This window comes from Pyrgilauda ruficollis, unplaced genomic scaffold (genome assembly GCF_017590135.1).
Source record: "Pyrgilauda ruficollis isolate IOZ18807 unplaced genomic scaffold, ASM1759013v1 scaffold4, whole genome shotgun sequence".
Taxonomy (NCBI): Eukaryota; Metazoa; Chordata; class Aves; order Passeriformes; family Passeridae; genus Pyrgilauda; species Pyrgilauda ruficollis.
The window spans coordinates 17678884-17693686 of NW_024525489.1; the positions used below are offsets into that span (position 1 = coordinate 17678884).

General features: G+C 45.2%; 1 protein-coding gene across 1 annotated transcript; it reads right to left on the reverse strand.

Annotated features, from left to right (window-relative positions):
• Positions 1 to 170: 170 nt before the first annotated feature.
• On the reverse strand, positions 171 to 9516 carry LOC121358526 (epoxide hydrolase 1-like). The gene is made up of 10 exons (XM_041476757.1): positions 9370 to 9516; positions 8036 to 8059; positions 6954 to 7167; positions 5984 to 6164; positions 4967 to 5197; positions 4477 to 4606; positions 3939 to 4153; positions 1973 to 2081; positions 1506 to 1631; positions 171 to 546 (listed from the first exon to the last, which is right to left on the reverse strand). The coding sequence occupies exons 1-10, from the start codon at positions 9396 to 9398 to the stop codon at positions 345 to 347; spliced, it is 1461 nt and encodes a 486-aa protein (XP_041332691.1). The 5' UTR covers positions 9399 to 9516; the 3' UTR covers positions 171 to 344.
• Between the last annotated feature and the right edge of the window lie 5287 nt (positions 9517 to 14803).

Consider the following 14803-nt stretch of genomic DNA (forward strand, 5'->3'; position numbering starts at 1 on the left):
AACAGAAGCCTTGGCCAGTTCGTTTCACCTCTCTTCCTCAGCTGAGTGCAATGTTACTGCAATAAACCGTTTACATATTCTGTTATACTTGAACTATGAATGCAGCAATGATAGGGTGTTGGGAACAAAGGAACACAAGATGCTTTTTTGATTTTTTTTGTTTTGTTTTTTTTCTTATGAAAACATTACAACTTGATTTTTAAAATCATGACTGTATTATTATCAAAATAAAATGCTGGCTTCTATGTGTGATTATTCTGAGTGATTAAACAAATCCAGTCTAAAGGTTCTGCCACTGGTAAAACCACTTGTTTCCATTCTATGCATATATTTCAACTGCAGGCTCACAGCTGTTCCACTTTTCTGACAAACTGCATGATGTCTTGTGCCAGGAGCTTTGGTTCCTCAAAGGCAGCAAAATGCCCTCCACGTGGCATATAAGTGTAGGTGATGAGGTTCTTGTAGACGTTCTTTGCCCAGATACGTGGTACATGTATAATCTCCTGAGGAAAAGCTGCAATCCCTGTGGGAACATATACGCCAACCCTAGAAGACATAAGTTAATTGCATTGTTGAAACAAGTCCTGGGGGAAGTCTATAAAAACCTCTGTCTTTGGGAACACATTCAGCTGGTGAAGTTTCCCCACTTTGTGCAGTGCACCTCCTGGTCTGCACTCCACCGAGGAGTGTGATTTCTATTCAGGTAGCATTAAGTTGAAGAAGATGATACCTGTAGAGGTGTAAAGTAGAGCCAACCTTGCACACAGGTTGATCTCGAAATGTTTCCCATCTTTGAGTTTAACTTTTGTGAGTGTTGTGCTACATGACAAGATACCACACCTCTTTGAGAAATGAGCCAGCTCGTTTGCTTTAGAATTTGGCACCAAATGCATAACAAATGACCCTCTGGAGAGAAATGGGGCTGGTTCAGTCCACCAAGAAAAAGACTCCCCCACTTGTTCTGATGATCAGTTACGTGGAGAAGTCTGCTCAGCAACATTTTGTGGTCAGCCTCTCTTAGCATCATGTTAATGTACCAGCTGTGACAAGGTGCTGGGTTTCAAGTACTGCTCTCCAAATTGCTACCCCAGGTTTGTGCTTAACTCTTGTAGTTCTTAGCTTATCCTCCAGCAAGCAGTAGCCTTCCTAATTCAGTTTATACTTCTCTCATAGGTGTGCCCATGATCTTCTGTTTTGTTTTTACTGAACTGGGCTACAAGTCACATTTGTTTGGTGAATAAGTGTATAGACTTCTGTTTTGAACATAGGTGTGTGCTTGGTGCTTTGATAAGTCTTTTGCATTGTCTTGGCTGCAAGCTACCTTGTGTGCATTATAGGTTCAAAAAAAAAGTGACCCTTAATATTTATCAAAAGCAAATAAGAATTGTGGGCTTTCATTTTTCTTAGAACTAATTAAATGTGCTGTTGTAAGTGATCTAACTGTTAATACAGGCAAATGTTTCAACCTCATTGCAAATCTTGCTTGCAACTTGCCACATAATTACCTGTCATGAACACTTAGAGTAGGGTCCTTGGAAAAGTTCTCCTTGTAGTATCGCATTGAGGACACAATGGAGGATGTCACCCAGTAAATCATCACATTGGTCAAAAGCTCATCAAGAGAGTATTTGCTGTTGAGAGAGAGAGAGGAAGAAATTTAACTGGAAGCTGTTCCTCAGTGCTCTATGCTGGGGTCACGCCCTAAAGAACTGCTGTCCTTCTAAATCTCCACTTATTTTCAAGCAGCAGATTAGTCGGCACCTGTGTATTCAGAGCAAAACCACCTGGTGCTGAAGCAGTAGTGTGCAGGCAATCTGCTGTAAGTTTAAACTAGTGCTTGTCACATCAGCCTTTCATCCTTAGATTTCAGTTTTGACAGGCCAGTGTTTTACCTGTATCCTCATATTAGTTCCCACCACTCATTCTTTTAATGAGACTTCTCACAGAATAACATCACAACCTGACATCTTACCTTTCCAAGCCTCCATCATCTTTATGCAGAAATGATTTGTCTGTCCAGGTTGAGAATTTCTCCATAATATACGCAGCAAGCCCCACCGGGGAGTCATTCAGTCCACAACCTAATTGAGGAGAAGAGCTGTTGCAGTTGCCTGGTATTGCAATACTTCAGTGCAAGTTAAACTGGACTTTCATGAAGAGTTCAGAGTTTTCTAGAGAATTCAGTAGAGACTCTGTATTTATCTATCCCTTATAGTACTTTATTTGTGACAAATTTCCTGCAGAGGAATTCTGGCTGTATCTGAGAGCACTACAAATTCAGATAATTCCTATACAAAATAAGCTAGGAGTTAAGGAAGTTCCATTGGCTTCTTGGTGATCTGTGGCAGAAGGAGCAAATTCAGATGTAAAGAGATGGCAGCCTGAAAAGAAATTTCAGATAAAATATTTGGGAGCACTGTCCTGCTTAGGATGGGATGTATTGTGATTCTAAAATATATTTATGAAACAGGCCTAACAGGAATACAACAGATTCAGAATATCATGAATATAATGGATTCTGTGGTTTTGCTTTTCATTTTTTTTAGAATTTGCAAAATTGCCTTAATCCTTGATCCAGCTGATTTTTGAGAGCACTACCCTTGACTCATGGATTCTCTCATATGGGAGCAGCCAAAATTGAACCCACTTGAACTGTGACTTTCTTAAACTGCTTTGAACTTTGTTGATATCAGTTTTTATTGGCTGGTTTTATCAACCAGTCACTTATAAACCAAAGCTTGGATAACTGTCAATTTTACATCTAATTATTAACTTTTATTCCTAGAGAAGTTAGGATCTTGTTGAAGGGTATAGATGTCAGCACAGATTTTTGTGATTCTCTCCCTCCCCTGGAACTTGTGGATTTATTCCTGCACTTGGATTCTCATGTTGACCAGTTTTAATTCTTTTCTTTAGGCAGTTCAATTTCTTAAGAATGCTGGGGAAGGAGTCTCAACAAAATATTTTTGGAAATTATATAAGTTCCATTAGTGGATCTACAGCTGTTTGATTCTGCCAGAGCTCTGATTTTTGAGTTTCCTGTGATATTATCCCCTGTAAATCAATTCTCCTTGTTTACACAACTCTGTCAGATTTCTGATCAGAGACTAGACATACTAATCTTCATTTTCCTGTGGATGTCTTCACTTTTTGGCCCTTAAAAACACTCAAGCAACCAGAAACACCACCAGCACCACGACTCCCTCCCACCTGGTATATTGTTTATCTCCTTTTACTCCTTTGGGTTTGCAATCACTTCAAGCAATAGTCTAGGCATTCATTGACATTCCAGTTTGAGCTTCTTTTTCTTCTCCTTTGGTGAATTGCTGGGATGGGGGGCTGTTTGTCCTCTGGTCTCCAAATCTGACACCAGCTGAGACAGCTCTGCTGTCTTTCCTGATGAGAGATTACTTCAATAAAGCAATATCCCAGAGTCCTCTCTAGTGGGGACTGATGCAAAGAACTCCTCTTAGCATTATGAAATGGCCATATCTTTCTTCACAGTCCTTATCCACTGGCCCCAGGACGTCAGCATTCTGGCTTTTCAGGTGTTTGAGCTTTGTCTACCTTTTTGCAACTTTCACATTGCACCTCGTTGCTTATGATATTTTTCTTGTTTTCATCCCCATTTACTTCTCAAAGCTTCAATTTCAGAACCCTGTTTTACTTTTGAGAGACTCTATGGAAATGGGTTCATTCTCAAGGAAAGTGGTGTGCTATTTAAAAGACCTTGAAAAGTTATACTTGAAATCTCCATCTTGAGTGGTTTCTTTTAGCTTCATTTTATACAGCTCTCATCCCCATAAACTCATTACCCCCATGAGTCTTGCACTCAAGTCACAGAAATCATTGCTTCTCAAATTTGGCTGGCCTTTGTTTTCATGTACCACGAGTGATTAGCGTACCACGTTCACAGGGATGCAGAGAAGGTACATTACCTGCAGTGTCTGGTTTGGTGGCTTGGATGTGTAAGTATCCAGACTCTCGTAGGACATCATATACGTTTTTCTGCATGAAAGGGTAGAAACGTCGAGCATCTTCCCTACTGAAGCCTACAAGCCATGGTACATAAGCCCCAAGCATTGTACGGATCATCTTTCCCAAACCTCGTGTGCCGACGAAAACGAGATTCAGATGAAGCCCTTTCACAGATCTAAAAGTAAGTTAAAGAATAGAGGGTGAAATCAAGCAATTTTCTGTCTCCAAGTTTTCTAGAAAACAAGTCTGACTGCAGCTGTGAGATAAACACTGGACTGAATCAAATACACCAAGCCCTTCAGGTTCATCATAATAAAAAAAAAATTTCAACACAAAGCATATGAATGCAATTGAATATGGAGGATGGGGTTGTCCCTGAAGAAAACAGAGAGCAGAAGGGGATGAGAAGCAGGGCAAACAGAAGGCAGGACTATGGAGCCAGAAGGTAGGGTAGGAACTGGAGGCAGCTTTTCTGCACTGATTTCCTTTGCTACTTACTGTGGCAGCATCTGGGCCATGTTTGTGGTAATGCGAGATCCCCAGTCTCCTCCCTGTAGGTAGTATTCCTTGAAGCCCAATCTGTTCATCAGCTTATGAAATATCCGAGCAGTTGCTACGGAGTCAAACTCTGTAGGTAAGGGGAAACACAGGACACCTAGTGTTCCTCCCCTGGCCAAAGACTGTGACCTGACTGAGGCATGTGTGTGTGGAGCTGTGAGAAGGGACAGCGTGCAGTGCTGCTCTGCCTCACTGCTTGGAAAGAAAGTGAGCACAAGATGAAAGAAATTCAGTGGAAAGCGAAATCAGACCTGACTTCCAGTTACCACTGTGTTGCAAATCTTCACAGCCAGCCTCAGAGCCTCAGCCACATGGGCCTTAGTGAAGAGCCAGGCATCTGCACTACAAACTGTGATGCCCAGGGCTGCCTGGGATGTCTGAGGTGTTACTCCAAAAACTGCAATTCCAACAGAGTCTTTTCATTGCTTACCTTTCTGGTGAGAAGCCTCTGAGAAACCATATCCTGGGATGGAGGGGCAGATGACCTCAAACACCACATCACCCTCATTCAGGCCATGCTTGGCTGGCTCCGTGAGCAGGGGGATGATCTTGTAGAACTCATAGAAGGAGCCGGGCCAGCCGTGGACCATCAGCAGAGGTCGAACAGCTTGACCATGAGGAACATAGGATGGCTTCACATGGATAAAATGGATATCAATCCCTGCCACACATCCAAGAAAGAAAAATTAAAGCTCTGGGACCACAGTTTCTGCTCTGCATTCTGTAGAAGGAGGGAGACAAAACTGTAATTAGCATCTGCAGCAGAAGTTCCACAATCAGCCCACTGCAAGAAGATGTCTGGCTGAAAGGGGATGCCTGCATAGTATCGGTTGTCTCATCTTTTACATACAGACAGAGATATTGACCCCAGCCACAGATATTGGGGTCACTGGAGATTAGCACCCACCTCCTGAGAAACTGGTATATAAGTAAGAACAGCACTTGAATGAATAGCACAATGGGGGTAAGATACATGCAAAAACATTACAGTAATTAAAAGCGAAACATGAAAAAGGGCATGATAGAAATCTAATATAGAGATCAATTACATAAAGTCTTTCTACGTTAATCTAGAGATCATTTATGTAAAGTCTGGCTAAGCTCATCTGGCTAAACTACTGTATTGTTGGGAGGGATATTCCAGCCTCAGTCTGGCTAAATTTCACTGTTTGGCCTCAAGGCAATCACTGAAGAGCACCTCATCGTTAGTTAGCATAGGTTCAGAGCCAGATGAAGCCCATCTTGAAGCAGACCTATCTTATTGCCACTGTGTAATGGTCTTAATGCCTATAAGGCTATTAATAAAAGAGCCTCCACTAGTTATATTTCACTCATATCACTAAGCTGTTATGCATAGGTTATCTCAAATATTGTCACTTTTTACATCTCCCCCTTCTTGCTGTGCATTTCCGAGTGAGACCTGCTCAAGGCACAGAGGCCCTCTCACCTTCAATGGTGGTGTGGAAGTGGGGATATTTGTTCAGCACTTCCACTTGCTTGCGCCAGTCAAACTGATTCCTCCAGTAGGCCACCACCTTCCGCAGGTAGCTGGAGTTGAAGCCGTAGTGGAAGGCGGCTCCTTCCACATGGGGTGTGAAGCGGAACCGATCCAGGCGCTGGTGCAGATCCTGTGGAAGGAAGCCCTTCTTGCCAGGCTGGACAGCTGCTGCCATGTGCCCTGTGCCAGGGCAGGCACTGACAGGCTCTCCTGGCTCCGCTGGCTTTTGTATGGCTCTCTGGGACACCACAAGCCCTCCTGAAGAAGTGCCATACTCTAACTGACCAACTGAATTGTTTGTATGTGGAATACAATTTTCTACAGGTTACAAGTTCCCCATGGGCACCGAGGAATACTTGGTTTGCTGCTTGCTGCTGACTCACTTAGGGTTTTTGGTGCTAGGAGCTTGGCAGCACTGCTGGCTGGGAGAATAAGAATCTCACTTGAACTGCTGCTTGGTCAGATAATTAGAGACAGGCAAGCAGGGATGGAGTAGCTATGACTCAGCCAAGACACCACCCCTCTTCAGCCTTACAGCCCTTTCCTCTGTGGAACCCCCTCAGTCCTGCCCTACTGGTGCCACTGCTGTCCCAATGCCCTCCTGCCCTGCTCCACCATCCACAGACCCACTGTCAAAGTCTGCTGCTCAAAGCATGGCCTTTCTGCAGGAGAAGCCCCAGCTTGCACAGAGGGGCTGCTCTCTCAGAAAGTCTTTAGGGGACATTGCAAGTGATCAGAGCTCAAATCCTCTTTGTAAAGAATGGTGAGCCAGAGCATCATTAATGGAGCTGGGTAGCTGCCCTGACACATGGAAGTGCCCTGCTGTCACTCCCAAGGCATCACCTCGAGGCAGTGAGGTGGGTGATGGACTGCCTCCCTTGCAGCTTTCTGCCCCTCCTTACCCCCCAGCCAGCAGTACCTCGATTTCTTTGTCAGATGTTTCAATCTTGAAGGGACGGATGCTTGTGTCTTCCTTCCCTTTGGGGGGCCTTTCGCCTGCGCCCCACCACCCATCGCCCATGTCAATAGTCTTGATCTTGCGTCCAGATCTGAGCCAGTAAAGCAGCATCCCTCCAATGCCCAGGGCAGCTGCAGGGACCAGGACTGCATTCTTCTGAGAATAGTCAAAAGGTCTGGGGAGGCACAAAATTGCTTGTGTTCAATTATAGCAGTGTAAAAGGGACTTATGCTGAGGCTTCTTGGCACATCCATTGGGACTGAGCAGGGACAGATGCCTCCAAATCCCAGGCAGTCAGCAAGGACCAGGCATTTCTGTTATTTTTGAAGATCACAGGTAAGACTTGGGGCAGGATTCTATCTACCAAGGCTTCTTAGGGGTCTTGCTGATCAGGACTTGCTGATCACAAGTCTTCCTTGTCCCTTTCCTTGTGAACCAGGATGCCCAGGGGGACAAAGTTCAATAGGATAGGGGCCAAGCTACTTTGAGGCAGGTACTGCAGTGAATGAGACAGCAGCAGCTGGACTTGTCCAGGAATAAAAGCTGCATGGGCAGAGAGGGCTGAGGAGCAGGAGGAGACACAAAAGTCTTCAGCTGCTGAAGAAAGCTGGATGTGCTGGACATGTTCATCTTGCCAGTGTTTCATACTCCACTCCCCTACAGGTTCAATCATCTCTTAGGGCAATCCTGGCTCTCCCCCGTAGCTTTCAAGTAAGGAGTGTCTGCTGGTGTCCCTGTTTCTGTTCTGAACAGCAAGGTCCCACACTTGAGGTGTGGGAGCCAAGCTGCTAGAGCTGGAGTTGACAGACATGCAGTCCTAAATGTAGCATACCTTCCCAGCCCTCTGACTTGTGTTTCAAGTTCTCCAGCTTCCCTTGGGGATTAGTAGAGGTGTCAAGGGCTCCTGCAGGGGACTGCAAGGGGGCTATGAGTGAAGATTTTGTTGCTGTTGTCATCCAGAGTACAGAAGGGATGATGCTGTGCCCCAATCAGGGCACTAACCAAAAGAAGAGACCACAGCACAGAACAGCTATTCCACTCACCTGATCCGGGACATGATGTTCTCCCTACAAAAGGAGAAAAAACAGAAAGATCCTTACAGTCTGATAATGTTGTCCTATTCCAACCCTTCTGGGCAGTACAAAGAATGTCCCCTGCCAGCACCACTCATTGCCCAGGAATGTGATCACAAGCTCTTTAGCCACCTGGCAACATCTGCCATTATTTTTCGAACCCTTTGGATAGGACGGGAAGAGAGGGGCCCACAAAGCACTGCCTCTGTACAAAGATACAGTGTTTCTGGGCTGTGCTTTAGCTAGATAATTTGTTGCCATAATATTCCCTCCTTCAGCACAATTTAGGTGAAAGTCAGTATAGGCGTCCTTGCAGTGTTTCATCCTGTGAGCAGCTGTGTAGCTTCAGCCAAGAAAATCGTTTACTTTGACTGCTGTGTTGCAATAGGGGCACAGCCTCAGCAGGGCAATTCCGAGCTCACAGAACTATTCAAGCCGGAAAAGTTCTGCTCCCGGCCATGTGGTGCTGATCGTGCTGCAGGGATGGCACCAGCAGAGGCTTGTGGACCCTTCTTTGTCCAGAGTTTAAGGAGCTGCTGTACCTTTGACACTTCTAGCTGCTCCTGACTGGACATCAAGCCTTTAGGTCTCCCCTGTCTGCTAGGAAAAGAAAGTATCCTCCTCGGTTCCCTTTAAGCCTAGTAGCTTCTGGTACAAAAGCACAGTCTAAAATCTAGCAACAACAGAAGCAAGTGTTGTTACTCTGCCTTGTGGAACGCAGCCACATTAGGGAGTTCTTTGGTACAATAATTATAGTCCTTTGAGAAAACAAACCAAAACAAATGCCAAAAAGGGAAAGACTTGCTAAACCATGAAAAACTAACTCCACTGGGTGTTTGTTATTACCTAGAATTGTTTCCCTCTGCTGTCTGAAGTGCAGAACCTGGAGCCTGTACTGGATATCTCAGTAACCTCCAAGGCAATTTGCTAACATTTGCTGAGATAGCCTATGTGTGTTTTTTCCTCCCCTTAAATCACTTCCAGTCAGGGAAGAACAGGACTCCTAAGAACAAACCGCTTATGCAACAGGTAGGAATATCCCCCTGCACTTACATCCTGGAGGTCGGTGAGCAAAGGTGTGGAACCAGCCATCAAGGCAGCAGCACAAACCCCGCGCTGCTAACCAAGCAAGCCTGTCCCGAAGCAGCTCCCGGAGGGACACGAACAAGGCTCAATCGATCAGCAGAACTCAGCTGCCTGCTTCCGCTCTCCCACCCCCTGCTGACCATCCCGGGGCTCTCACGCAGCCCCAAGCGCAGGGAGCCCAGGCTGGAGCCCCTCTCCCCGTGCCCAGGAGATCTCACCATGCGTTCGGAAGGATCTCCCGCCACATGTCTGCTGCTCCTTGCCTGGCCGCTGCTCCGGGGGAGAACGCAATCCCAGCTTCTGCTCTCCGGCTCTCTCTTCCGCAGTGACGTTTTCTCGGGGACAACACAAACTACGTCGTCCCTCAGTGCCACCTATTTCCTGAGTGTGCAGCTGCAAATTGAGCCCGACGGAGGCCGAGTCCTGCATGCAGCAGGAAGAGATAGCCCTGTGCGCCAGGGCCGACTCCATTCCAAATGCGCCGAGAGCAGCCCTGCAGAGGCTGCCCTGAGGCCTCGGCTCCGGCTGTGGCAGCACCGCGTCCCCACAGCAAAGGCCAGCTGGGTTATACTGCCCGTACAAAGCCCTGTAGCGGGAACTTCGGCCAGCAGCCCGAGGGAAGGGAATCTTCACTCTCCTCAGAGACCACACCTGGATTGGCACAGCCTCTTCTGGCCTTGCTGGTAGAAGACAGACTGGAGTGGGCTCAGCCTTGGGGGTACAGGGCCGCCAAGCTGCTGGCTGGGCCATGTGGTGCGTGAGGAGGCGAAGAAGCATCTTCATCCTGGAGAGGAAAGAGTAAAGGGTGGGATCTTATCGATGTCTACAGGTAACCAGTGAAAAGCTGAGGGAAAATGGACCCAGAGTCATCCTGGAGAAGCAGCAGGTGAAGGACAAAAGGCAAGGACCCAAACTGTAACAAGATAAGTTAAGGTTAGATCTGAGGAGAAATTAGTCCTCCACCGAGGTATTCAGATGCTGGGACAGGGGTCCAGAGAGGATGTGGGATTTTCACCCTTGGGGGCATTCCAAATTTGACAGGAGCAAGGCACTGAGCAATCTGACAGAGCTGAATCTGTTCTGAGCAGGTGTTGGGATGAGCTCACCTCCAGGTGTCCCTTGCAGTCTGTGTATCACTTGGCTGTATTCAGGTGCACCCATGATTTGCAGCAGCCAAAACATAAAGGAAAAGTTCAGTTTTTAATTTTCTACTGAAACCAATGCTGTGTTTTTGTTCAGATACCGAGATTTCATTTTCCTTGTGGTTGGTAAAATAGTCCTGGATAAAGGCTTCTCCTTCATAGGAATTTGACAGCTTGGGTAAATGGGAGTTCAAAGCCTAAGGAGTATTGGGTGAGGGGAAAGTGACCAGAAGAGCAGTATGGAAAAAAGAATACATACATGAAAGAGGAAGGTTAATCACTGACATATTGTGCACTATGCTCAGTATTTGCCTTTTACATTTTCAGCAAAAACATGTACTTCAGTAAGGACTATTCTCCTTGCAGTGGCAGTGGCAGGGAGACTATCACCAGGGTTTTATTTGCTTACAGTCAAGAAAGACTAATGTTCATCCTTCTGTTACTTTGTTCTGCCTCTCAGAAGCCTTAGTTAAAGATTCTTTCCACTGTGCTGTCTCTGTTATTAAGCTTCCAAATAAAATACATTAGTGGAAGGCTTTATAAACAAAAGAGAGAATTACAAGAGTAGGAGGAACAGAAATGAATCACAGCTTTCTAGCTTTTTTATGTTGACAACTTATGTTCCCAGGCAAGTACATAATAAAAGAAGCATTTACACTGCATAAACTCCACAATAACCCCGTGGGTGTCCTAAATCAAAATGTTGCTAAATCAAAACTTTGTGATGTGCCTAAGTAGTGACTCATGTGTATGCCTTCAGTTATTTACTGATGTTTATGAATCTAGTCCCCATGGCAAAAAGCACGTGAAACACTCTCAAGACCTCCGCAATCAGGGAGTAAACAGTGCTTCAAAATGAATTGTTTACTAAGTTCTTCCACAAGAACAGTTACCTCTGATTATCCAGCCAGCTACTAGGGCTGATGATTGCTACCTCTCGGTGCTAACCTGTTCCCATTTTGTTGTTTTGTGCTGCAGCCCTTGAGCTCTGTGCAGCCTGCCTGCCTCTCCTTGCAGCACAGTGCAGCAGCACTGAGACTGCATGTGCCCAGGTGTCCTTCTGCTGCAACTTCTGTGCCTTCCCTGGCTTTGGGACATGAGTTTGGATTTGAACAACCACATTGCCATCAGGGTGTGTCATGGATGGCATTGGATGCAAATATTTGAGATGTGAAGGGGCACCATTACTGCCTTCTGCCATGAGCAGAAGTGTAGTCACAAAGTGTGGTCACTTTGCTATAATTACCCAGACAATGCCTCTCACTCTGAGGTTCCATGTGAAGCTTGACTGGCTCCTGACCAATTTGGGGTGGTCAAAGCTTCTATGCAGAGTAGCACTTTAGATGTGCATAGGCACTCTCCAAGCCTTTCATTCAAACAGCACATAGGAATTTTTTAGCATGTGGTTGATTTCTCATTATTGATTTTATAATCATTATGTGCCCTTGGACATTCACACTCAGCCCTGCCCTTTTGTTAAGGAATTAGCATACCAAACCGCAGAGGTGAAGGTGATAATACCACACCCTGCAACAGAATTGGTTAAGTTACAAGGTCAGAGACTTTTTGAAAATTTTACTGGGGAAATGAAATAAAGCATTCTGAAGGGAAAGCACGTGGTAAAGGACTCTGGTCTTTTGAGCATACTGTTTCGTACTGTTGCATGAAAAGTTTAAATTTGTTAGAGAGGGGAGAACTGATCCCTCTCTGCTCCAACATGTGATAAAAGTACTGGGAGTGTGTGGGAAGTGGTGGGCCTCCTTACAGTGCCCAAGAAGGAGCTGATACTGTGTTGGCCTTCTCCCAAATTATTGTTATTAGTTCCCAAATTTAAAGATCAGGCCTGAGACAAAAAAAATCTTGGAACCAAAAAACCCTCAGCTTACAAGCTCAAGTATCAAAAATAATTGTGTTAATTATCTAATATTAGATAATGTTAAACTTCACAGAAGGAAAGCGTTGCCTCCAAGAACACACTGGAAATCATGGATGATCTGCTTGACTCCCTGCGTGCTGAAAAATTGCATGTATTCCCCCCACAGAGCCTGATTGTCCTGCAGTTTTTGGACTCAAGAGGTGCTGGAGGGAATGAACTTCATAAAGGGATATTAACTAGATTTATGAATAGCAGCTGCCCCTTACAGGAGTTTCAGCATGCTTTCCTCTTCTTTTCTAAAGGGATATTAACTAGATTTATGAATAGCAGCTGCCCCTTACAGGAGTTTCTTCTTTTCTTTTTTTTTTCTATCTACTAGATTGGAGCAGGAGAGGAAAGGTCCCAGTGCGGTGGTTCTGGTCTATTGCCTTGAGATATGGGCTGTCTCTCAGAGGCTGGATAAGCTGAGTGTCTCAAACCAGTGCTGGTGTGTGGTTAAGGACAGGTCAGGCCTTGCTTCTGGGGAGACAGTGCCCCACCCCCAGAACCCCAGCCTGGCTGTGCTGTCAATCAATCAATCAGTCAATCAATCACTACAGGCCGTGCTAAATCAGCTCCTGATTCTTTCCAGCTGTAGACAGGGAAGGAAGAAAGATTTAAGTTGGAGAACCACTGAAGGGCTTGGTTAATTTGAAAGGGCTTGTGGTCTGAAATCATGACCCTCAAAATGATATGCTGAGGAGATTGGCGTGAATGAGTGTTATTTTCTCTTTGACTCCCACCCCTGAAGCAATCCAGATAATTTTAATAGTAGAATTGCACTGTATGTCATTTCCCATGATGTCCACTGACCTTTTCTCTCTCCCTGAGTACGGATTCTGGGAATCTCCCTGAAACCTGCTTGGTGGGAGGGGTAAGGGTGGTGATCTGGGATGTGTGTATTTGTTGGTGTTGTAGGGATACTGGACATGTAAGATTGTGGGGACCAAAAGGCAAGATGGCCTAAACTGAATTTGCTAAGCTATTTTTGGAACTCAGCTTACAAGTGCAACAAGTATCACAAATAGTTGTGTAAATTATCTAATGTTAGAGAATGCTAAACCTCAAAGTAGGAAAGTGATGCCCCCAGGAGCACAGGGAATCACAGATGATCTGCTGGATTTCCTTAGGTGCTAAAAGACTGATGCATGAACTCGCCCCCTGGAGCCTGATTATCCTGTGATTTTTGGACTCATGGGATGGTGAGGGGGGAATGAACTGCATAAAAAGATGTTAATTAGTTTTATTGGTATAGCAATTGCCCATTATATGAGTTTCAATATGCTTTCCTCTTCTTTCCTTTCTGCTCTACCTACTAGATGGGACCCTGATTAGACCAAAAGAGGAAAGGTCCCAGTGCAGTGGTCCTGGTTGTTGTCTTGAGATGCAGGATCTTTGTCAGAGACTGGATCAGTTTAGTGTTCTGAGCCACTTTTTGGGGTGCTTGAAATGCTTGCTTGTGTGCTGCTAGGTGAGGTGGTGCCCTGCCCTGGCCCCAGACCCCCTCAGCCCTGGCAGAGCTGTCAATCAATCAATCAATAAATCACTGACATGGGGGGATGGTGCTAACCCAGCCCTTGACTGGCGAAGCGACTGGAAGTCTCTCCGTAGGGGAAAGGCCCATGGAGGCTTAACAAATGGAGCACAAGGCCAGCACATGGTCTTGACCCTGCCAGCTTCCTGGAGTTCCTATGTCACCCACAATGGAATCCTAGGAGGTGCTAGCTCTACTTGTGTTCTTATAAATCTCTTCTGTCTTTCTGTCTTTCTCTGTCTCTCTCTCTTTCTTATCCTAATTCTCTTTTCATCAAACTTTGTGGGTGACGTAAGATCTCATAGGTTTAAAGGTTTCTAGGTGAAATGGCCTAAGTAAATGCTAAGTACTAAATTAATGCTAAGTAATGCTATGTTAAGTGAATATGGTGTCATATTTAATCCTTTTGCCAAAGTCCCTTTATTTTCTATGTTTTTGCCAGTAAGCTTTTGTGTGATTTTTCACCTCTTGAGAGTATCTGATTGGGATTTCTCTTTGTGCCAACTAGTGTAAAGGAACTTACAATTTAATTCCTGGATTAAGTATTTGGGGTGTAACAGGGGTGAAGTAGGAGCCTTACAGCTGCTGTGACATGCCGCCATGGTTGACTCACACAGGTATAACACAGATACTCTGACAAACAGTAACAATTGGTCAGCTTGGCTTCTGCTTTGCAATGGCTACTTACACTCAGCCAGTAGTGGTATTTATTGAGGATTCCTATGAATTATTACATAATTTTTAAAACTAGTCATAGACCCATACTTGGAATGTTGTTTCTGACACAGGGACTGCTTTCCAGAAAAATTAGCCTGCATCCACATTCAGTGGGAAGCTACTGCATTCTTGATCTAAGAAACAAAACCAGGCTTTGATGGCTGGGTACAGTCCAGTCCCCAAGAAGTGACTCCATATTGGACAAATTTGTTGTTCACTTGGCAGACCAGGGATCCTCCAACTTCAGCCTAGGGAGGAAAAGACAGTATTAGTAACGGGGACACTAGTCATGCAAAGAGCAAAATACTGGCAGGAATAATATTGTAGCTCCAAAGGCTTTAAAA